This window comes from Apodemus sylvaticus, chromosome 7, assembly GCF_947179515.1.
Source record: "Apodemus sylvaticus chromosome 7, mApoSyl1.1, whole genome shotgun sequence".
Taxonomy (NCBI): domain Eukaryota; kingdom Metazoa; phylum Chordata; class Mammalia; order Rodentia; family Muridae; genus Apodemus; species Apodemus sylvaticus.
This window is the reverse complement of record NC_067478.1, coordinates 53,857,894-53,882,037: the sequence shown is the minus strand read 5'-3', so window position 1 is coordinate 53,882,037 and position 24,144 is coordinate 53,857,894. Positions and strand designations below refer to the sequence as shown.

Below are 24,144 nucleotides of genomic sequence, written 5' to 3'. Positions count from 1 at the left end.
TTTGGCGTTGAGGTGTCTCCTCAATATTTCCATAATATTGTATATTGTCTTGTTCAAAGACTGTAAGAACGACTCTAAGCTAGATTTTCTTCTTTTACCATCTAGACTTCTTGAAAAAAGTTTTGAGCTGAAAACACAAGCCTATGAGAAACAGATAGAGTCTCTGAGAGAAGAAATTAAAGCCCTCAAGGACGAGCGGTCGCAGCTGCATCACCAGCTGGAGGAGGGACGGGTCACCTCTGACAGCCTGAAGGGGGAGGTGGCCCGCCTAAGCAAGCAGGCAAAGGTGGGTGCGGCCTTCCAGACCCTCAGGTGGCACTGAAGGCACACAGCACCCAGGTGCTCTGTTCTCTCGGCCCCAGCCTCTGGGCTGTCTGAAAGTGTACTTCATATTTGAAAACAGCTTCTAACGCTCTAAGGTTGTAACTGTACAGTTATTTAAATAGACTGACTAAAAGAATACTTTCTATTTAAGTTACAAATTCAGGTGAACCCTTATTGTTTATCATATTATAAACTTATGAATACCAGTACTGAAGTGAAATTGTTGCCATCTGCCATTTATACTGTTACTGAAAATTCACACGTGTGCTTACGAGGGACCGCAGGTGAGCTGGCCAGGCCTGGGGATGCAGCCTGGTTAGTAGATTGGCTTTCTAGCACACAGGAGCCCTGGCTTTGAACCCCAGAACCCCAAAGTCATAAATAGTGTTGCACTTCTGTAATCCTAGCATGTGGGTGCTGGGAATCAAGCCCATGGCCTTTGGAAGGGTAGCCAGTGCTCTTAACTGTAGGGCCCTCTCTCCAGGCTGATCTTAAATTGGGGGAATTGTGAGCCTGCACTTGGAGGGAGGCACCAGCAAATGTCCCTCCCTCCCTCTGATGTTTTGAGAGGCTTGGCTTTCAAAGATGTTAACCAACATTATCAAGCTCTCTGTGATACGGTCTGAAGAATAAGGAAATGTAAACATTACCTGAAATATGTAAAGAACCACGAAGAGAACCAAGGCTTCAGACTGGGCAGCACCATGAGCTTGGCACAGGATCCCAAATGCAGCATTTAACCTTCAACTCAGTAGAGATTCATTTTCTAATCAATGAGGGCTCAGTTTGTTCTGAGACCTCACTTCAAGCTCTGTTAGGAGGACTAGGTGTCTAGGTGGATCACTAGTGTTTGATCCCCCTCCTCTTTGAGTTGGGACCTGGGGCCTGTCAGTACTCAGAATAACGGAGTATTTGAGGAGGGCTTTTTACCCCTGCTACCCCTGAGAATATTTCTATCTGTCTTAGCTACAAATTATGAAAGCCCATGGTCTTCCTTGAGATGAGCTTGCAGGGTGAACAGCCCTTTTGACAAGCAGAGATGCTTATAGGAAACTGACCCCGGTGATCTGCCCAGGGTACCTAGCCTCCCCTGCCTCTGCGATTGTTCCTCCTCTCAGCCCAGCTGAGGACAAAAGCCTCCTAAGAAAATACCTTGGCCTTCCCCACTTGTGATTTTACCTGGCTTGCCCTCTCTCTGCCCTTCTTATGGCATACTTGTAATTGTTTTCTTCCTTTATAATAGGGAAGCTGATTACTGCAACAGTTTCATAGTTAGGCTGCTTCAGGGCAAGCTGTGAGGCTGTGAGAGTAGATAGGATTCCAGCTAGGAAGCGGCGTGGAGGCACCGGCCACCATATGCCCTGTGACAGGTGTGTGTCCTTGCCTGATGAGAAGTGTAATGGCTGTTTTCTCTGCACTGGGTTTCTTTGTGGCTCTGATTTAGACCATCTCTGAGTTCGAGAAGGAGATAGAACTGCTGCAAGCCCAGAAGATAGATGTGGAAAGACACGTGCAGTCACAGAAACGGGAGATGAGAGGTACCAGGGGCGTGGACTGGGTAGCAGGTAGTCTGGACGGCTGGTGAGTTGGCTATCTGAGAGGGTGGTTAGTGGGTTGGTGGCCAGCTGGTAGGTTATTCAGCCACGGGGAAGAAAATCATGCCCAAATTCAATTCTATGCTGTTCTCTCTTTCCTTCTAGAACGGATGTCAGAGGTCACCAAGCAGCTGTTGGAGAGCTATGACATCGAAGATGTTAGAAGCAGGTAATCAATTTTACATTACCAGACATTCTACAAGTGTAAAGCAGGTAGGTTGGAGAAGTGGCACAGAAAAGTGTTAGCATGTAACTGTGATTCCTAGAATCCATGTATTTCAAAAGAAGAATCACATGCTTGGAACCAGCCAATGGGGAAAGTGAGGACAGAGGGGTCCCCGTGCTTACTGAGAAGCTAGTGCAGCTTCCTCAGTGAGGTCCAGCCTGCTGAGAGACCCTGCCTCAAAGTGGTGTTGGGGGTTGGAGAGACAGATGGTTCGGTGGGTAAGACTGCTTGCTGCTCCTGCAGAGGACCAGGGATCAGTTCCCAGCACCCACGTCAGGTGTCTCACAATCACTTGCAAATCTAGCTTCCTAGGGGATCTGATGCTGTGTTCTGGTCTCCTCCAGCACCTGCACACACACACACACACACAGGCACACACACACACACAACAGGCACACACACACAGGCACACACACACAGGCACACACACACACACATGCTCATACATATACATTCTCATACATAAACATATACATAAGGATGAACAGTGCTGTAGGAACGACATACACAAACCATGTAAAGTGTGGTGAAGGCCTCTTTGTTTTGTGTCTTTTTTATTTGTTTCCTAGGCTCTCCGTGGAAGATCTGGAACATTTAAATGAAGATGGAGAACTTTGGTTTGCCTACGAAGGACTAAAGAAAGCTACTCGGTTAGACATTCCCTTAGGATTCTGGTTTGTTTGTGTGTTTAGTTTGGTTTGGTTTGGTTTTCCAGAGACAACACAATGTTGAGAAGTTCACCTTGCTTAGAGTTGACGCATGAAGTAAATTCTTACTGTAGAAGTGTCTAATAACCTAGAAAGACTTTTCTGAGAAGTCGGCCATTTGCCTAGTGAGGAGGCCTAGTGCTTGCTAACAGCTGGTTATAGAGCTGGGGATTTGGCTCAGTTAATAGGAGTGCTTGCCTGGCATGCATAAAACTCTGATTTCCATCCCTCACACACCCCAAACTCCAGCACTCGGAAATCAAAAAGATGGAGAAATCCAAGATCATCCTCTAGTTTGGGGCTAGCCTGGGCTATATCAGAAAGCAAACAAAATCTGCTGCGCACAACCATCTATAACCCCAGCTCCAGGGGATCTGATGCCCCTTGTGGCCTCTACAGGCTTTGCACACACATGCTAGTTCTCATATATTCCCTCACTAGCTCCTCCTGCATCCTTCCTGCATTCTCCCCACTGCTAGCTCAAATCAGTGTGGTGACACAGCAGGGTCCCCCAAAGGCTCACAATAGGGCCCCATCTTGACCACTCATTGAATCCTCCAAGTGTGTAGGGACACATAATCATAACTGTATCACACAGAATAGAGGGTTTCAACTATTAACTGTAAAAACATAACCGAATTACTTTAAAATGAAACTTCTTTGTCATTAACTGTGTGTTAACCCCATGAACTGTTTTATAACAGTGAGCAAGGGTCTTTTTATTACAATTCCTAGTTCCCTCCGTCTCAGTAAAAGCATTGTCAGTTTTAGGTCCTGAGGGTGAAATGCTGACCCTAGCTTTCTCAGTTGTTGCACGATGACCTCTCTGTGGCCAGCCCAGCAACACAGAGACCATGGGCTCATCCCTCCGCCCTTCCTTTAACAGAGTTCTGGAGAGCCATTTCCAGTCTCAGAAGGATTGCTATGAAAAAGAGATTGAAGGTCTGAACTTCAAAGTCGTGCACCTGAGCCAAGAAATCAACCACCTGCAGAAGCTGTTCAGAGAAGAGACAGACATCAATGAAAGTATCCGGCATGAAGTCACCAGGCTGACATCAGAAAACATGGTACAGTCACCACTCTCCCAGAGACATTATTCACTGGTGGAGCAAAAATCAGTTCTCTGCAGCAGAACAACTCATTTTAACTAGTTCTTCAGTGATAAATAACTAGGTCAGAAGATAAATCTACAGGATGTCCCCAGGCCAGAAAGCACTCAGATTTGAGAGTGTTTAATGACTGTGTGGTGGGTCAGATTGTGTGAATGAGCTTACACTTCTGTGTTTAACTCTAGCGCCAAACTCCTGTAAAGGAACAAAAAGCAGATCAAGGCACACGTGCGGCTCTTGAGGGGGAGCATGGTCATGTCAGTCCATCTGTCCATCCCCAAATACCCCGAGTCGTCCCTGTCTTGTGTTTATCTGGGCCTTCTCATCTGCACCTGTTGGATGCTTTCAGGACACACATACATACACACACACAATGCTTTCAAGACACACACATAGTGCTTTCAAGATACACATATACACACAATATTTTCAAGATATACATAACACACAGAGACACAAAGCTTTCTAGATCTACATACACACACACGGACACACAGTGCTTTTAGGATCTACACACACCCACACAATGCTTTCTTATCCACAGTATTTTGCAGTCAACACCCCATTTCTTTGCGATTGATGGGTCTTCCCAAAGGTCATTAACCACTCTTCCAATGTCCCTCATTTTCTCTGTAGCCACCACATTCTGTTATGTGCTTCTCAGCAACTTGTGGCAATGCTGGCTACTCCCCTGCCTCTGGGATTGCAGGGGTCACACTCTCTGGGGTTACTATTTCCATCTCACTGTCTGCTGTGGCTTTGCTTCTTTCCTCCTCCTCTGGCCAAACTATAAGTCGGGGCTCTCGGGGCTACATCCCCAGGGCGTCCACAGGAGCAGGAACTGTGCCCTGTCACAGGCCTTCCTTCATAGGCTGTGTATTCCTGGGATAAACCTTGATGAGGAGCTGACAGTGAGATCCACTAAGAGGTATTTTGTGCTTGGGCTTCAGAGGCCTGGGTGTCTGTTTAAACTTAGAGAACGGGGGATGGGGGGAAAGCAACTCTTTTACCTGGCTGAGTGTGGAAGGGATAAACATTCAGAAAGATACACAAGATGGCTTATAGAGAACCCTGGACAATTCCAGCTGCAGAATGTTCTGCGATAGAGTGTCCTCTTCCAGCTGAGATGGCATTGCTGGGCACTGAAGCAGCTCAGCACAGGGTACCCTTCCCTTCCCTCAATGCACCTCTTTCCTTCCCAGCATAGCCACGCGAGAACTGCTCTCACTGAGCATGATGGGATTTCTTCAGACCACTGCATAGGTCTTTAGATGAAGGGGGAGGGGATGTAATGTCAAGTAATCCCAGTGCCTCAGCAGGCCTTTTACACAGCCCGAGTGGTCCACAAGCTGAACACGGAGATGGGCGAGGGTTTGGGAGAGCATAAAAATCCAGACTCAAGCATCAATTAATCTCTCTCCTCTGAAGATGATCCCAGACTTTAAGCAGCAGATTTCAGAGTTGGAGAGGCAGAAGCAGGATCTCGAATCCCGCCTGAGGGAGCTGACTGAGAAGATGGAAGGTAACGTGACTCACCTTGGCCCTGCTCTTACAGACGCCAGCATCTAGGAAATGCATGGGAAGAAGCCATGGCGTTGGGGGCATTAAGCTGTGGTCTCTAGGGCCCTGGGGGTAACACAGAGTTAAGCTGTGTGGAGGGCAAGAATGAGTGGAGAAGGTGAAGCGTCCTTCAAGTTCCACTGGTGTCTGGCCCTGTGGGAATGCAGCCTGTTGTTCTGCTATAACTATTTTCAACGAAAAATCAGAAATCTAGATGTTCATATAAAATGTCATTCTTAAATAATGATTTACAAAAAAACAAAAACAAAACAAACAAACCGCAAAACCTTACTCTGACGAAAGAAAACGTAATCTCTGACTGGATAGGGGTTAGAGCCTTAGATCTGTGAAAATAATGGCAACCCCAAAGTAGAGCTCAGAGTCATGGCTGACCATTGCACTGACGGATTTCTCATAATAGGAAAACCTGAAGAGCTGTTCAGCCACCTGCACCGGGTCCGAGAAGAGGAGAGAATGCAGGGCAAGTAAGTGTTCTGGTAGGGACTGGCCAGGCCGCTTCCTCCCGGGCCAATCACCAGCAGAAGGGTGCTCACACGCCCAGAACACCTCGCCCCTTCCTCAGGGCCATAGAAGCACAGAGTGAGGAGCATCCCGAAGGGATCCAAGAACCGCAGGAGGCCACCAAGTTCCCAAAGAAGCAACCAGAAGCTGAGGAGGAAGCAGAGAGTATTCTTCATCAAGAGGCATCCCGGCTCTCTTTGGAAAACAGGGTAAGAGAAGTTTGATTGGCTGCCTGTCTGGCGGTGTTGCTGAGTGAGAGAGGGGTTCTGAAGGAGCCGCTGACTGTAAGCGAAACAACTGTAGACCAGAAGGCCTTCTGTCAGAGCACTCTGTCCTTAGGTCAAAGACGGGTGGTTGTGATGATAAGCACTTAGCAGTAGAGTGCACAGCTCTGCACAGTGGTCGTTGAAGGCCTGGAATCCCAGCACTGGAATCCCCCAGGGGGAGGCGGAAGAATCAGAAGCTAAAGGCAGCCCTGAATGGAGTTTGACAACAGCCTGTTGTTCTACATGAGACCCTACCGAAGAGAAAACGGAAAAAATAACAGGCGCCGCTTTCACAGCTGAAACACTCTATGCCCTTTATAAGAGATGTTTCCGCGTCAAACCCGGCATAGGCAAGGCTACCTCTTCACCTGAAGGGAAAGGGAAAGCCACGCCCAAACCTGAGGACTGGCTCTCTGGCGCCTCCTTCTGACATCCAAAGAGCGCATTTCCCAGGCTTTTATTTTTAAAGTCTGTGTTGGACATTCATAATCAAGGAGTATAGATCAAGATGTACTACTATACCTATAGAGTAGGAAGTCGTAAAAAGATACTAGCCATATGAAAATATTGTTATGCGGAAGTATCAGAAGTAAAATACCACGTCTTGTGTAATTTCCTTGGAACAGACAAACCCACAGCCACAGTAAATTACTGACTGCAGAAATAGACTAGAGGGAAACAGCCAAAGGCTACAGTGTTTTTAAATATTTTCAAGTTACTTTGTATGTTTCTTATTTAAGATCTCTATTGATATGATAAAAACAACTTGGGGAGGGCTTGTGTCAGCTCACATTTCCACATCACAGGCTGTGGGGGAGGGGGGAGGGGAGGCAGGGCTGAACTCAAGGCAGAAACTGAGGCAGAGGCCATGGGGGAGCCCTGCCCACTGGCTTTGCTGGTGGTTCGCTCAGCATGATTTTTTATATCATCCAGGACTACCTGCCCAGGGATGGTAAAACCTACCATGGGGTGAGCCTCCCATATTGATCATTAATCAAGTAAAGTTCCCACAATCCAGTCTGCTGGGGACACTTTCTGAATTGATTCTCTCCTCTGAGATGACTCTAGCCTATACAAGGACAGTGTGTGCGTGTGTGTGTGTGTGTGTGGTGTGTATGTGTGTGTGATTGTGTGTGTGTGTGTGGTGTGTATGTGTGTGTGATTGTGTGTGTGTGTGTGTGTACTGGGGATTGAACTCAGCATCAGTCTTGGGGATGCCCCTTGACTCTCTGAGCTAACCCAGATGTAGTGTTCTTTAGGAGTATTCTTTAGTGTTCTTTGGGGGTGCATTGGAAATGTCTGGTCTGGAACTGGATAATTCAGAAAACAGCTGCTGTGCAAATCGTGTATGTGAGTGAACTTTATAGTAGCTGAAATACAGCTCCATAAAGCCATTAACAAAACCAAAGCCAAAGAAGACACTTCTAATAAAAGTCCTTGTTTCTGTAGGATCTGGAGGAAGAGTTAGACACCAAGGACAGAATGATTAAAAAGCTACAGGATCAAGTCAAGACTCTGACCAAGACAATTGAAAAAGGTAAGGGGGTATCCTCGTTCTTCTGAGCTTTTAGGTCAGGTACTGTGTATGGAAGTGTGTGAGCACTGCTTCATCCAGAGCCCACAAAGCCAACAGAATGAGGCTCCACGGGTCAGGCTTAGGACTTAGGGATGAGCTGAAGAGCCTTCAGGGCATCGAGGCCCCCTGCATCCAATACCACATACCCTCATTTCAGAAGACATGCAAAAACAAATATGTTCTCCACTTCCTCTTTCAAAATGAAATTGTAATGGAGTAGCCAATTAATCATTTTGAAGGCTACACAGCTACGGGATCCATGAGTATCCCAATGTCAGTTAGCAGAGATAAACAGAAGGAGGAGGAGGAGGAGGAGGAGGAGGAGGAGGAGGAGGAGGAGGAGGAGGAGGAGGAGGAGGAGGAGGAGGAGGACAGGACATCCTGACCTTAGCTGAACAGCATGTGTAGCCATGACACCAAGGAAGGAGCCGCCGCCTTCTTCCCTCTGCCCTGGAGTCCGTGTCTGAGCCACTCTCATCTCCTGCTCCTCACACTTCTGTACCCTTCCTCTCCATCCCAGCCTTGCTACACAGGCTGCACTGCAACCATCTCTCTTCTTTTCCCATGCTCCTTCCTTTGAAGAGCTCCTTTATTCTTAGGTACTCCACATTTATCTTACATTTGAAATAGACGCAGACACAGCTACTGACCTGTAAATGCTTCAACTGAGTTGAAACTCTTTCCTCTTCAGGAATAGGTGTCCGTGCCAATCTGCCCCATGAGAGCAGGACCAGGTCTGGACAGCCTGTCCTTATGTCTCTACTGTGGGAACTGGCGAATGGATGAATTCATGAATAGATGATAGACTGAGGGATGAATGGACAATGGGTGGATAGATGGATGGTGTGTGAACAGAAGATGGCAGATGGATGATAGGAGATGGATGGATGGATGGATGATGGGTAGATGAATGGATGATGGGTAGATAAATGGGTTGATGATAGATGGGTGAAAGATGAATGGAAGAGAGATGGAGGGTGGATAGATGAACAAAACCATGAGCTACATTCTCTACCCAAACTGACATCTAACCTTTGACTCTTTTTCTGAGCCCCAGATTCAGTTTGTCTCTTCTTTCAACTCAACACATTTAAATCCAAATCTTTTCTGCCTGTATCAGTTATCCATTATCATGTAACACATTACCCTGAACTTAGCAGCCCAACATTAATACCACTACCTTTGTGATTATATGGCTCCTATAGGAGCTACAGGACATTGGCAGCTCCACCCCTGTGATCAAGACTGTGAGACTCAGACATGTTCCATGAGTCTTGTACCCTTCCCTGTAGAAAGCATCAAGGCACTATCTTGGGTTTCTCCCCCTCCCCCAATGTGTTGGAGACACATCAGATACTCAATAGGATTCACTCAAGGATATCTTGGCCTTTTCAGCAGTAGCCATACTCCTGGACAGAAATCACTATAGGAAGAAATCTAAAGCATCAGACAGCTCTAACATCGCTGCAAGCTGCAGCAGTTCTTGAGTGGAGAGGACTCGGATAGTGGCTTCACTATGAAACCGAGAAGTGTGGGCTTTGTGCATGTAGCTGACCGTTTGCCTCTGTCTGCAGCCAACAATGTGCACCTGCCCTCGGGATCCAAGGAGTACCTTGGGATGCTGGAATACAAGAAAGAAGATGAGGCGAAACTCATTCAAAACCTCATTCTCGGTAGTCAAACTCAGATCGCTCATGATGCTTTCCCTTTGAGAACCTGAATGTCAGATGGCTCCAAAGTCCTGGGCAGGGCTGGCCTTTCTCTTCTCTCCTCTTTCATGGCTTCTTCCCCAGCTTGAAGCTTCCTAGCTTTTGTACTCACTTACCCAGCAATCCTTGGTTGAGGGAGAGGAGCTTTGCAAACCACAGCATCGCATCGCCCACTTCTGCTTACACTAGGAACTGGTGACCGCTCCTGTGTTCACAGACACTACTGCCAGCTTCCACCGGGGAACCAAAATGGTCCTCAGCTGAGAGCTACTGCCCAACCTTCTCCCAAGTCTAGTTGTAGGGTCAGGATGGGAGACACAGCTCCTGGCCCTGGGCATGGATGCACACACCTGTAATCCCAGCACTCAAGGGCAGAGGCAGACAGATCTCTGAGATCACGAGGCCAGCCTGCTCTGCAAAGCAAGTTCAAGGATGGCCAGGGCTACACAGAGAAACCCTGCCTCAACACTCACTTGTCCCAATAATAGAGTATTGAGCTATTGATTACATTTCAAGTCCTGTTAACAAATTGCCTGATAGAAACAACTGAGAGGTCTCTTACCCCCCCCCCCCAGTGCCTCTCCAGTCCCTTTCTGACATCCTGTCTCCTCTGCAGTCCTGCTGGTCACTAGTGTCTTCTGCTGACTCCCATCCATATCAAAAGGATTGGAATGAGTTGCCTAGGGCTTGGGTTCCTTTCTTATTCTGGGGATCCAATGTCTAGAGCCTCCTCACTATGGAAAATTGCAACTTCTTTCTCCTATCTGGACTCTTAAATGAGGGATCAATTTACAAATGAGGTGTGAGGGGAGCCAGTGGCTCCCAGGTCCTTTTGCTACATAAGAACCCAAATTGAGTTTCTCTGAGAGAAGACACATCTGTGTTCTCAGGCTCCACCCAAGCACAGAAATGTCGGGAACCCTCCCGCTACCCCCCTCCCACCCTCCTGCCCGGCACCCTCCACCAGCAGCCATAGGAGAAGGGCTTACCAGCAGCTCAGAGCGTCTTTCTTTCTGCTACAGACCTGAAGCCCCGAGGTGTGGTGGTGAACATGATCCCTGGGCTGCCAGCTCACATCCTGTTCATGTGTGTGCGCTATGCAGACTCCCTGAACGATGCCAACATGCTCAAATCCCTCATGAACAGTGCTATTAATGGCATCAAGCATGTGGTTAAGGTAGGGGTAGCCTTTGATGTGGGTCCTTGGTGTGGCGTCTGATTTGGAAACAGTTCTGGGAAATGACCGACACCCGGCCTATGTCTGCCCTTGGCCTCTGACCTTCGGAGAGCAGTGTTTGCCTGAAGGAGCAGAGCCACTGAGGACAAATGGGCAAGGGTCTGTCGGTGGGCCTCAAAGACTTACGGAGAGAATACAGCCTGGTAATCACCATCCTCACTCTTCTATCCCCCCCCCCCCCCCGTCCCGTGTGTGAGGGATATGTGCTCTGCCAGTGTAGCACTGAGGGAAATGGGAAACCAAAAAATTATTCATGTCTTCCATGGGCAAGTGTATTATTCTCCTTCCTAAAACATTCATACTGGAGAGCTAGCTCTCTGGTTAAGAACTCTGGACACTCTTACGGAGGTCCCGGGTTTGATTCCCGAAACCCACATGATGACTCAGAACCATCCATAACTCCAGTTCTAAGGGATCTAATGCCCTCTTCTAGACACACATGCAAACAAAACAGACACACATGCAATTTTCAGATTAAAACCTTAACATTACTGTTTTTCCTAGTCCTGAAAAGAAGACCCATATGCTCATTAGGTCCATGACTTTGTAAAGTTAGATCCAATAGCTGAGACGCCCTCCCTTCCCACCCCAATCGCACAGGCAGTTTGTTGAAGGAGATGGAGAGCCCTCTTTTTTTAAAAAAAAAAAAAAAATTTATTTATTATATGTAAATACACTGTAGCTGTCTTCAGATACACCAGAAGAGGGCATCAGATCTTATTACAGATGGTTGTGAGCTACCATGTGGCTGCTGGGACTTGAACTCAGGACCTTTAGAAGAACAGACAGTACTCTTAACCACTGAGCCATCTCTCTAGCCCAATGGAGAGCCTTCTTGTATGTCCCTTAATGACTCATCCACGTTGGAGGGTGGCCCTGCTCCACACCGTTACTTGGAGGCCCAGACTCTATTTGGCCTGCTGAATGTCGCTTCCTAGCTGTGTCCGTCAGAATGACCAGGTTGCTAGGCCACCCACCGCCGGCTACTCTGTGGGAAGGGAGCCACATGTGTGTGGCACCCAGATCAGCAGTTACCAGCCAAGCTGGTTCTTATGTTGGACACACAGTTTCAGTGTGTAAGCCAGACTGGCCTCTGACTTGGAAATCTACCGGCCTCTGCCTCCCCTGAGTGCTGGGATTAAAGGTGTGTGCAGCTGCGCCCATCCAACATTGTCTTCTCTTGTCTAAGGAACATTTGGAAGACTTGGAGATGCTGTCCTTCTGGCTTTCCAACACCTGTCATTTTCTCAACTGCCTGAAGCAGTACAGTGGAGAAGAGGTAGGAACATGCCCGTCCTGCTGACGGCATCCTGGGACCACGTCACGATCTGACTTACAGAGGTGGTTACCATGATCTGGCTTACAGAGGTGTACGGTGGTTATCGTGATCTGGCTTACAGAGGTGTACAGTGGTTACCATGATGCCCTGCTCCCCACTCCACGCAGCCTCTATGCCAGCTAGCTGCTCTTACCCAGGAGGCCAATCTGCCTATCACCTGTTATGTGCCTAGGTGTTACTATATGCTGGAGACTCGCAGAAGTTCAGACCTTGACCTTAGTGTAAGGCTTTGATCAATAAGCTTTCAAATCCTCAGGAAGTGAGATCATCTTGTTTCCTCCTGAAGGGTAAATTCTGTGGATTTCATTCAGTATGATGACCCAAAATATAGCCTCTGGTTCATCCTGCTAACTGTTCTCTCTAAGGGACTCTATTCTCCCATGACCCATACGTAGATGACGCCTGCACACCAACTCTCCAGGAACCGATATCATAAAGGTGTTCTTCGTTTCACTTCACATGGGGTATTTGTCATTGAATTGGAATAACAAAGTGGCTTTTAGGGTGTCTTTACTCCACATGAGAAGCCAGAGCAAACACTGAGTGTTTGCCTCTGTAGCTCCTGCTCCAGGGGCAGAGTTGTGATTCCAGGTGTGACTGACTAAGATCCTACAATAAATCGCTTTCATTTGTCACATGCTAAATAAACTAGGACTCATTTAAAAGCAAACACTAAGTTTTAAGCTGCAGAATTACCCTAGATGCCAATTATAACTTCTTTAGCACAGACAGGATTTCCGTTTCCTTCCTGCCCACAGCACTCTGATGTTTGTGCTTGCATTACTTTCAGGAGTTTATGAGGTACAACAGCCCACAGCAGAATAGGAACTGCTTGAGAAATTTTGATCTTGCAGAATACAGACAGATCCTCAGTGATGTAGCTATCCGGATTTATCATCAGTTCATCATCGTGATGGAGAACAACCTCCAGCCCATAATAGGTAAGAAGAGAATATGACCGAGAGGTTCTTTTTTTAAAGATTTATTTATTTATTATATGTAAGTACACTGTAGCTGTCTTCAGACACTCCAGAAGAGAGTGCCAGAGCTTGTTACGGATGGTTGTGAGCCACCATGTGGTTGCTGGGATTTGAACTCAGGACCTTCAGAAGAGCAGTCAGTGCTCTTAACTGCTGAGCCATCTCTCCAGCCCCGGACCGAGAGATTCTTACAGTAATATCGAAGCGGTTTGTTTGAGACAGAGTCTCCTATAGCCTCAGCTGGCCTTGAACTTGATGTGTAACTATAGCCAAGGAAGGTCTTGAACTCATGATTAGTCCACCTGTTATTTCCTAAGAGCAGGGATTTCAGGTATATGCCATCATGCCTGCTTTTGCTTAGTACTGAGTATCAAACCAAAGCTTAATGCATACCAGGCAAGCGTTCTACCAGCTGAGCTGCAATCCCAGCCCGAGAGACTTTTTAAAATAGGAACTGCATGTGTGGTATATGTACTTATGGATAAGATAGCTCGAAGAACTAAGAAGACATAGTCACCATAAATATCTATCTTTTGATTCTTAGCTTGCTTAAAATGACTCTATAAATTATAGCACACAGTTGAACTTTTTCTTTGTATAAGTATGACTTTTTTGGTTTCTCATGTGGCCGTGCCAAATATTTCTGAAGTCTTCAAATTCCACTCTCATTTGTGTACCCTTCACTCTGCTCTCAGAAACTTTAATCTCTCAGGATTTGACTATCGCAGACCCTGAGCTACTTGCTTTCAGCTAACTCTCTTTTCCATGGGGACCACTGTTTCAAGCCTCCAGGATGTGCCCCTGGCCTTCTGTAAGCTGTGGTTCGTGCCCTGGCATACTCTGGTACCCCAATGTATTTAAGTCTTTCTTTTAAGTATTAGTACTTTTTGCTTGTTTATTTCTATGTCAAAAGAAATAATAGCACACATATGTTATATTGGCTCACATGTTAAGGAAACACAGTCCACCAAGGCAGGAATGCCTCATCGGGGCCATGAGGCAGCTGGCCATACTGCACCCACAGTGGGGAAGCCAAGAGAGTTGCTCACAGGAGCTCAGATAGATTTTTTTTCCTTTTATTTGGCATGAATGCTACTAACCTACACTTAAGGTGGGTTTTCCCACCTCCGTTTACCTAACTCTAGAAAATCCCTCACAGACAGGCCCAAAAGTGTGTCTCCCAGGTGGTTCTAAATCCCATCAAGCCGGCAACCACAATTAACCGCACCACTCTATCACAACTATATCCAAGCCGGGCGGTGGTGGCGCACGCCTATAATCCCAGCACTTGGAAGGCAGAGGTAGGCAGATTTCTGAGTTCGAGGCCAGCCTGGGCTACAGAGTGAGTTCCAGGACAGCCAGGGCTATACAGAGAAACCCTGTCTCGAAAAAACCAAAACCAAAAACCAACCAACAAACAAACAAAAAAAAAAAAACCCACACACACAAACCCCAAAACAACTATATCCACTGACTATGAAAAAAGACACGTGAGATTAGGGGATGTGCGACCCGGCTGAGCCCTGTGTAAGGAGCCCTCCACCCTTGTGGCAGTGCCAGGCATGCTGGAGTATGAGAGTCTGCAGGGCATTTCCGGCCTGAAGCCCACCGGTTTCCGGAAGCGCTCATCCAGCATCGATGACACAGATGCCTACACCATGACGTCCATCCTGCAGCAGCTGAGCTACTTCTATAGCACCATGTGTCAGAACGGCCTGGACCCCGAGATTGTGAGGCAGGCGGTCAAGCAGCTGTTCTACCTGGTCGGGACGGTGACCCTCAACAGCCTCCTCCTGCGCAAGGACATGTGCTCCTGCAGGAAAGGCATGCAAATCAGGTAAAACCCGCGTGCCATGCCCCTCCTCCCAGAGGCCCACTGGAAGTGCTCCTGATGCTGGACCCTCGAGCCCCCTGAGCGCTGGCTGTTATACGCTGCTACCAACTTGATGCTTTAGATGTGTCAGTATGCTTTTGACGTAGTAGTAGGCTGTGGATTCTGAGTTTCCAAGGTTATCGTCTACTTAGGCAGTATCAGTCATCTGCTTGATGACTGGCCCAGTCAGGTACAGAGATTCAGCAAAATGGCGAGAGGCACAAAACAGCTAAGTAGTAGTTTAAGACACCAATCACAGTCACAAGCAGGTGAAGACAGATGTTCTGAGGAAGCCAGAGAGACGGTGTACACGCTTGAGAAAGAGGAACACTGCAGGCATGAGATGGCTGAAGACAAGGGAGTGGTCCGCTCCATCCCCGGCTGTGCTCGGAGTAAGCAGCGATCCGTTTGGCAGGACCCTGCAGGGCTGCGGTAGAGAGGTGGGTTCGATCCAGACCAAGAGGGCTCAGAATGCAGAGAAAGCGGGTGGGGCCCATCTTGAAGACTTGACAACACAGTTGTAAGGTCCGTGGACGCTATCTGAATGGAGGCTCCACGGAGCCTGTGACTGAGACCACATGCCATAGGAAGACATTTAGGAGATGTGCGTATGTTCAGGCAGTTGATACCTATGTGTGCTCTGAGAGCTTGGGAAATGACCGCAAGTGTATACTATAATCTGAGGGAGGTGATGAGGTACATTAAGCCTAGAAATGCCTGCAAAGAATCCATCATGCCTTCTTAGCACTCGTGAAGGCTGGAGCTAGGTGACCCATAAACAACATGGACAAAATCCCACGACGCCATATTGTAGGTTTTAGATGCAAAGGGGCAGATCCTTGGCTTTTTATTGAGAAAGGGAACAACTGCCCATTTCACAACTGAGTAGATGGCTGTGAGCCCGAACAACTGAGACAAAGTTGTGAGCCGCACTTGGGAGGCACCGCAGTTGGTAGAGTGCCTGACTAGCACATACAAAGCTCTAGGTTTCATTCCCAGCCTCGCCTTGCTCACACTTAGGATCCTACAGCCCCTCACCTTGTTCACACCTGGGACCCTACAGCCCCTCACGTTGTTCACACCTGGGATCCTACAGCCCCTCTCCTTGCTCACACCTGGGATCCTACAGCCCCACACCTTGCTCACACCTGGGATCCTACAGCCCCTCACCTTGTTCACACCTGGGATCCTACAGCCCCTCACCGTGTTCACACCTGGGATCCTACAGCCCCTCACCGTGTTCATACCTGGGATCCTACAGCCCCACACCTTGTTCACACCTGGGATCTTACAGCCCCACAACCTTGCTCACACCTGGGATCCTACAGCCCCACACCTTGCTCACACCTGGGATCCTACAGCCCCTCACCTTGTTCACACTTGGGATCCTACAGCCCCACACCTTGCTCACACCTGGGATCCTACAGCCCCTCACCTTGTTCACACCTGGGATCCTACAGCCCCTCACCTTGCTCACACCTGGGATCCTACAGCCCCTCACCTTGCTCACACCTGGGATCCTATAGCCCCTCACCATGTTCACACCTGGGATCCTACAGCCCCTCTCCTTGCTCACACCTGGGATCCTACAGCCCCACACCTTGCTCACACCTGGGATCCTACAGCCCCACACCTTGCTCACACCTGGGATCTTACAGCCCCACAACCTTGCTCACACCTGGGATCCTACAGCCCCACACCTTGCTCACACCTGGGATCCTACAGCCCCTCACCTTGTTCACACTTGGGATCCTACAGCCCCACACCTTGCTCACACCTGGGATCCTACAGCCCCTCACCTTGTTCACACCTGGGATCCTACAGCCCCTCACCTTGCTCACACCTGGGATCCTACAGCCCCACACCTTGCTCACACCTGGGATCCTATAGCCCCTCACCGTGTTCACACCTGGGATCCTACAGCCCCTCTCCTTGCTCACACCTGGGATCCTACAGCCCCACACCTTGCTCACACCTGGGATCCTACAGCCCCTCACCTTGCTCATACCTGGGATCCTACAGCCCCACACCTTGTTCACACCTGGGATCCTACAGCCCTACACCTTGCTCACACCTGGGATCCCTACTGCCCCACACCTTGCTCATACCTGGGATCCTACAGCCCCACACCTTGTTCATACCTGGGATCCCTACTGCCCCACACCTTGCTCACACCTGGGATCCTACAGCCTCACACCTTATTCACACCTGGGATCCTACAGCCCCTCACCTTACTCACACCTGGAAACCTACAGTCCCACACCTTACTCACACCTGGGATCCTACACTTGCTTGCCACTTTTCTTTTGTTTTAAGTTTAATTCCATTGCGGCCATAGATCATACTTTGTCAGGTAAACACTTAGAAATAGGAATTAGAATGTTTCCCGGGGACTTGGGTCATAGATTACAACATTAAAGCTCTGGGTGAACTGGCCCTCTTTTCATTACATAAAGTCTTGTTATCCCTTCCTGGAAGTTTTCTTTTTCTTTCTTTCTTTCTTTCTTTCTTTCTTTCTTTCTTTCTTTCTTTCTTTCTTTCTTTCTTTTTCTTTTTTTTTGAAGTCTTTTTTAAAAATTATTATAGACACTCCAGATTTATCTGATTAATATTTTCATAACATATTTTATCTGTCCATTTACTTTTAACATATTTATGTCATATATGAGATGAGCTTCTTGTAGATAACATACAAGTATCTTCGTGTTTGTTTTTAAGACTTTGTTTTTAAATTACTTGTATGGGGGAATGCGTACAAATCAGTGCAGTACTCATAGAGGCCAAAAGAGGGCATCAGATGCCTCTAACAGTGGTTTTCAACCTGTGGGTAACGACCCCTGTGGGAATAGCATCAGAGAACCTGCACATCATATATTTACATTTGATTCATAACTGTAGCAAAATTACAGTTATAAAGTAGTTATGAGATAAGTTTTTAAATAGTTATTTCTTATGTGCTTTAGTGTTTTGCCTACATGTAAGTTTGTGTGAGTGTGTCAGATCTTGGAGTTACAGACAATTGTGAACTTCCGTGTGAGTGCTGGGAATTGGGCCCAGGTCCTCTGGAAGTACAGTCAATGCTCTTAACCACTGAGCTACCTCTCCGACCCTGCAATGAGATAATTTTATGGTTGGGATCACTATAATGTGAAACACTGTATCAAAGGGTCACAGCATTAGGAAGGTTGAGAACTGTGGCTCTAGAGCAGGAGTGACAGGCATTGTGAGGGCCTGGTGTGGGTGCTGGGAACCAAACACAGGTTCTCTGCTGAGCCCTTTTTCCAACCCAGGTCGTGTTTTGTTTTTTAATTCAGTCTGATCATGTGTTCTTCTAAATTGAGGAATTTAGACCATTTTAATTTAATATAATTCGTTATATATTTAGGTTTGTCCAAGGTGTTGTTTTCTTTCTTGTGGTTTATTTTTATTGCTTTTCAATCATGTGTTTGTCTGTGTCATGGAAAGTGTATGTGACTGCAGTGCAGAGGCAGTGAACCCCCTGGAGTTGGAGTTCTAGGCCAGTGAGCAGCCTCCCAACATTCTGGGAACTGAACTGAGGTCCCCCTCTGCAAGAGTGGAAACTTCTCTCAACCCCTGAGCCTTCTCTTCAGAGCCAGCCATGTTATTGTCTATGTGATCCTTCTGGTTTTTGTTTTTCTGATTCCCACCACCACCTCTCTCTGTGTGTCTGTATCTAGAATATTTTGTTATCTTTCTAATTTATTTATCATGCTGATTTTTAGTGGTTGCTCTGGGGAATCATAAGCACACACTTATGACACACTTATGTGTTTACAACCCATTTAAAACCAATGTCACTATGTCAACATTTTCCTCCCACCTAGGAATTTTGACTGTCTGTCCTATTATGTCACAGCTGTCTTACTGATAATGGTGGTGATCCAAAAGCTATCATCTGGTCCGTCCCCTCCTATTTTAAGTATGAGACTGCTGGACTTTGCTTGTAAGCATACAGTGAGCTCTGCCGGCCTCTGGGACACACTGAGGGATTTGACACTGTCCTGAAGTGTCCTCTGCTTTTCCCCAGGTGCAACATCAGCTTCTTGGAAGAATGGCTAAAAGATAAGAATTTGCAGAACAGCTTAGCCAAGGAGACACTGGAGCCCCTCTCTCAGGCAGCCTGGTTGCTTCAGGTTAAGAAGACCACAGACAGCGATGCCAAGGAGATCTCGCAGTGTTGCACTTCCCTGTCTGCTGTGCAGGTGAGCAGGCTGACCTGGCTCCTCTCTGGACCGTGAAGGGTGGATCCTGAGGCCATCCCCAGCTTAGCCTGCTGCGAGATGCAACGGACCCTCTGACTTCTCTGTTTCCTGACAACTATTTGGTATATACTGATTGCAGGCGTCAAGGCTCACCTATGTGCTGTGCACTAACCTGAGCAGGGGCTAGGAGGCTGGGAGGGGAGAGTCCCTCACTGCCATTGACCGTGTGGTTAGACTGTGCTGCTCTCTGTACCCTATGCTGTTTTTTTTTTTTTTCCTGTGATCCTTCTGGTTTTTGTTTTTCTGATTCCCACCACCACCTCTCTCTGTGTGTCTGTATCTAGAATATTTTGTCTTTTTTCATTTTTTATTTACATTTCAAATGATTTCCCCTTTCCTGGTTCCCCACTCCCCGAAAGTCCCATAAGCCCTCTTCCCTCCCCCTGTTCCCCCATCCACCCCTTCCCACTTCCCTGTTCTGGTATTGCCCTATACTGCTGCACTGAGCCTTTCTAGAACCAGGGACCACTCCTCTGTTCTTCTTGGACATCATTTGATATGTGGATTATGTCTTGGGTATTCCAAGTTTCTAGGCTAATATCCGCTTATCAGTGAGTGCATACCATGATTGATCTTTTGAGACTGGGTTACCTCACTTAGTATGATGTTCTCCAGCTCCATTCATTTGTCTAAGAATTTAATGAATTCATTGTTTCTAATGGCTGAATAGTACTCCATTGTGTATATATAACACATTTTTTGTATCCATTTGTCCGTTGAGGGACACCTGGGTTCTTTCTAGCTTCTGGATATTATCAATAGGGCTGCTATGAACATAGTGGAGCATGTATCCTTATTACATGCTGAAGAATTCTCTGGGTGTATGCCCAGGAGTGGTATACCCTATGCTGTTTCTTAGGAACCCCTATGCTGGTTCTCTTGGGATCATATGACACATAGCTCCCAAGACAAATTATAGTATAAAAGATCCACCAGTAGTTCTTGGAGGCTCCTAAATGTTCAGGACTGTTTGTTCTTTTTCTTGGTCTGATCCCACACTCTGTAATGTTCACAGATCATAAAGATCCTTAATTCATACACACCTATAGACGACTTCGAGAAAAGAGTCAATCCATCCTTCGTTCGCAAAGTACAGGTGAGATCTTTATGTGAACATGTTAACCTGACCTTTGACACACTCTATAAGACACTGATGTTCGATTAAAATGTTGCAATCCAAGGTTAAAGCATGGTTGCTAAGCATGGGAAACACCAGCTCAAAGACAGTGGTAGTTTTTTGATTGTTCCAGTCCTGATAAGAAAGAATAGAAACATATAAACCAAAGATGTGACCTTCAGCTCTTTTTGTAGAGTGTGTGTGTGTGTGTGTGTGTGTAGTGTGTGTGTTTGAGTGTATGTGTGTATAGTGTTTGAGTATGTGTGTGTATAGTGTGTGTTTGAGTGTGTGTGTTTGAGTGTATGTGTTTGAGTGTGTGTATAGTGTGTGTTTGAGTGTGTATAGTGTGTGTGTTTGAGTGTGTGTGTGAGTGTATGTGTGTGTGTGTTTGAGTGTGTGTGTATAGTATGTGTGTATAGTGTGTGTGTGTGTGTAGTGTGTGTGTGTGTGCATGTAGTGTGTGTGTGTGTGTGTGTGTGTGTGTGAGAGAGAGAGAGAGAGAGAGAGAGAGAGAGAGAGAGAGAGAGAGAGAGAGAGACTAGAGGCAGAGGACAACTTTCAGGAGTCAGTTAGCTCCAGCCATCTCATGGGTTCCTGGGACTGAGCTCAGGTTGTCAGGCTCGGCAGCAGGTGCCTTCCCCACTGAGCCAGGCACTCAGCAGCTCATCTAGAGGTGTGGAGCACATGGGCGGAGCCCAATGGTCTGCAGACCCATTTTTCCATGATCATCTCCCAGTAAACTAGGGGGATCTTGGGGATCCTGGAGAACCTCCTGTGAGTCTGCAAAACCTTTGCTTTTTGCAAGAGCTGTGCCTGTATGAGGTAGGGCTCCTTCATACTTATCCAGAGCAGTTTATCTCAGCACACTGAATTCAGAAGCAGACGTCCCACAATGTCTCCCACCAGGTCAGACTGTAAGAGGGTCACAGAACAGGACACTATCCTGCTTCTCACTGTATTGTCTTTTTGTTTCTGTTTTTGCTTTTCATTCTGAAAATTTAGCTATTTTTTAAACAAAAATGTTGTGTTCAGTTTAATTTATTAATATTTAAATACCATTTTAGTTACTAACATGGTAAAATATCACCAGTTAGACCCACATGTACAAAGTTCTTTGGAGCCTTCATAATTATTAAGAGTATAATGTAAGGCTGGAGAGAAGGCTCAGTAGTTCAGTTCCCAGCACCTGTGTCATGAGTCTCACAGTTGCCTACAACTCCAGCTCCAGAGAATCTGATGCCCCCTTTCCACCTCTGTGGGTACTGCACATACATAAATGTTTAATTTTTAAAAATTTATTTATTTGTTTATTTATTTATTTGGTTTTTAAGACAGAATTTCTCTGTGTAGCCCTTGCTGTGCTGGAACTGTAGACCATGCTGGCCTTAAACTCAGAGATCTGCCTGCCTCTGCCTCCTGAGTACTGGGATTAAAGGTGCGCACCACCAGACTTGGCAATTTTTTAAAATGTAAAGAGTAGAAAGTCATCTTGATAACAAAGAAGCAAATGGATTTGATAAAAATGTAAAACTTGAGATCCAGTCTTGTCTGGGCTTAGAATTCAACTTTGACATATCATAAGGATAAAGTGCCAGCACTGTGACTCAGCGGGTAAAGGCGCTGGCTGCTAAGCCTAGACCTCAGTTTGACCCCCAGAACCTTTGTGGTTTCTCCAGCCATATGGTGGAGAACCGACTCCCACAAGGTGTCCTCTGATCTCCACATGTATACACACACACACACACACACACACACACACACATGAATAAATGTAACTTTTAAAAGGGGGTAAAAACAGATTTACACTCAGCCTGTCCTATGAGAATGGGCTTTTGGGGTGAAACATCAGGTGACAATTCCTGGGAGCTAGCTGCACCAAAGGCCCTGGTAGACTTGTCCCCAACCTGCCCCACCCCCACCCACAGCTGTATCCTAAACCACCTGGTGTCACATCCTGTGATTGCTGGGGTTCTCTGACAGAGACAGAGCTTTTGGGTTTTCCTGACTCTTGACCTCAGTGTAGTGGTGAGCCAGAACGCACCTGTTCCCTAATCCCTCCCCTTGGTTCCGACCTCAGGCTCTTCTGAATAACCGGGGTGACTCGTCACAGCTGATGCTAGACACCAAGTATCGTTTTCAAGTCACATTTCCCTTCACCGCCTCGCCGCATGCCCTGGAGATGACCCAGATCCCCAGCAGCTTCAAGCTGGGCTTTCTCCGGAGACTGTAGTGGAGAGAAGATGGACATGAGTTCCCTGGAGTCCTGAGTGCAGGTGCCACGGAGGGACGCAGTTATTCACCGGAGCCGGGACTGTGCTGGATTGCAGTGTAAGGATGAAAGGCCACGCCCCAGCTGTTTCCCATGATGCCATGCACCCATCTGGACTGAGAAAAGCTCTTGCTTAGGACCTCAAGTGGCTATTGCTGCATTTCCCAAAGGCTTAGTGGCGTTCCTGGTGCCTTTGTTTATTGTTTTGTGGCAGGGACCTTCCCTTGCCCACATATACAGGAGTAAAATCTGGGGCACCACGGCTTCCCAGATTTCTAGGGTTCCGGTGAAGTCCAGCGACATTTATGAAGCCACAGTTGAGTGCCATGCCTACACCTTCTAGGAAAGAATCCCACATGGCCACTGGAACAAAGTCTTTTTGCCCCACCCCTGCTGGCAGGAAGGGCTCCTTAGCTCTTCCTACTAAAAGACACCAGTGTGGTGGTAGCACACGCCTTTAATCCCAGCACTTGGGAGGCAGAGGCAGGTGGATTTCTGAGTTCGAGGCCAGCCTGGTCTACAGAGTGAGTTCCAGGACAGCCAGGACTATACAGAGAAACCCTGTCTCGAAAAACAAAACAAAACAAAAAAGCTATTCTCTTAGATGCTCCAAGAGCGTATTCAGTCTGAGAGCTGGGCATGGTAACCTGTACCTATAATCCCAGCACTCAGGAGGATGAGACCAGAACATTATCTCGAGTTTAGTATCAGCCTTGACTACAGAGTGAGAACCCATCTCAGGAAAAAAAAAGCATCTTATGTATATATCTATTTTATGCCATGTATCATTTTTTCTGTAATTTTTAAAAATTGTTATCAGCCAACATAGTTATTATAATCTTTCATTTAATTTTTAAATATAATTATTTCTTTTAAAACTACATTTATCACTGGGGTCAGAGCTCAGTGGTAGAGCCGTTGGCCCTGGGTGTGGTCCCAGCACCACACATGCACACACATGGATTCACGTATGTGCAACTTAAGTGGTTTCTTTTCCTCTCTCTAATCAGTGTTCTCATATGCTTTTTAACTTTTTTCATGAAAAAAAAAAAAAAACAAAAACAAAAAACAACCCAGAAGATTTGGGGAAGTCCTTCCTTTTGCAAAATCTAATTTTCCCCTGTTTTGGAGAACTAGGTATTCCTTTCCTCTGACTGTTTTCCTTCCCTTCAGAGTACTGAGTCCTCTGATGAACACTCCTGCCCTGGAGCTGAGACCCAACCCTGTGTGCACCCCTAGCAACCTGTCCACCCTCTAGTCTGATGGGCACAGGCAGTAGCTGCGGCACCACAGTGTGGCCCTTTCTGGGGCAACCAGGTGATTGTTAGGGTGATTGTTAATCGGAACCACCCACTAACATGCAGTCACCCTACTGACGTGGTGGCTTTTCAAACTGTCCCCAATGAGGAAAATAGAACTTTAGAATGCTTTAATAAAAGAAATATTGAGCAA

General features: G+C 47.0%; 1 protein-coding gene and 2 long non-coding RNA genes across 5 annotated transcripts in view; 1 reads left to right on the top strand and 2 right to left on the bottom strand.

Moving 5' to 3' along the window:
* Positions 1-24,144, top strand: part of Myo5c (myosin VC) — a 74,484-nt gene extending 50,340 nt beyond the window's left edge. The window contains exons 25-41 of the mRNA XM_052187788.1: positions 106-286; positions 1,769-1,862; positions 2,025-2,088; positions 2,715-2,795; positions 3,739-3,919; positions 5,390-5,483; positions 5,943-6,006; positions 6,105-6,252; positions 7,759-7,846; positions 9,460-9,558; positions 10,617-10,771; positions 12,021-12,110; positions 12,961-13,111; positions 14,705-14,987; positions 19,072-19,246; positions 20,322-20,402; positions 22,501-24,144. Coding sequence (XP_052043748.1) covers positions 106-286; positions 1,769-1,862; positions 2,025-2,088; positions 2,715-2,795; positions 3,739-3,919; positions 5,390-5,483; positions 5,943-6,006; positions 6,105-6,252; positions 7,759-7,846; positions 9,460-9,558; positions 10,617-10,771; positions 12,021-12,110; positions 12,961-13,111; positions 14,705-14,987; positions 19,072-19,246; positions 20,322-20,402; positions 22,501-22,653 — 2,182 coding nt within the window. The 3' untranslated portion in view covers positions 22,654-24,144. The remainder of the gene's footprint in view (positions 1-105; positions 287-1,768; positions 1,863-2,024; positions 2,089-2,714; positions 2,796-3,738; positions 3,920-5,389; positions 5,484-5,942; positions 6,007-6,104; positions 6,253-7,758; positions 7,847-9,459; positions 9,559-10,616; positions 10,772-12,020; positions 12,111-12,960; positions 13,112-14,704; positions 14,988-19,071; positions 19,247-20,321; positions 20,403-22,500) is intronic.
* LOC127688814 (uncharacterized) lies at positions 15,989-17,451 on the bottom strand. 3 transcript variants are annotated; one of them, XR_007978761.1, is made up of 5 exons: positions 17,298-17,451; positions 16,702-16,899; positions 16,602-16,667; positions 16,338-16,370; positions 15,989-16,171 (listed from the first exon to the last, which is right to left on the bottom strand). It is a non-coding gene; the product is annotated as an uncharacterized LOC127688814 (long non-coding RNA). The 3 variants fall into 3 exon arrangements; XR_007978760.1 differs by having other exon boundaries at positions 15,989-16,370; XR_007978762.1 differs by lacking the exon at positions 16,338-16,370.
* On the bottom strand, positions 16,918-17,285 carry LOC127688817 (uncharacterized). The gene is made up of 3 exons (XR_007978765.1): positions 17,188-17,285; positions 17,087-17,120; positions 16,918-17,020 (listed from the first exon to the last, which is right to left on the bottom strand). It is a non-coding gene; the product is annotated as an uncharacterized LOC127688817 (long non-coding RNA).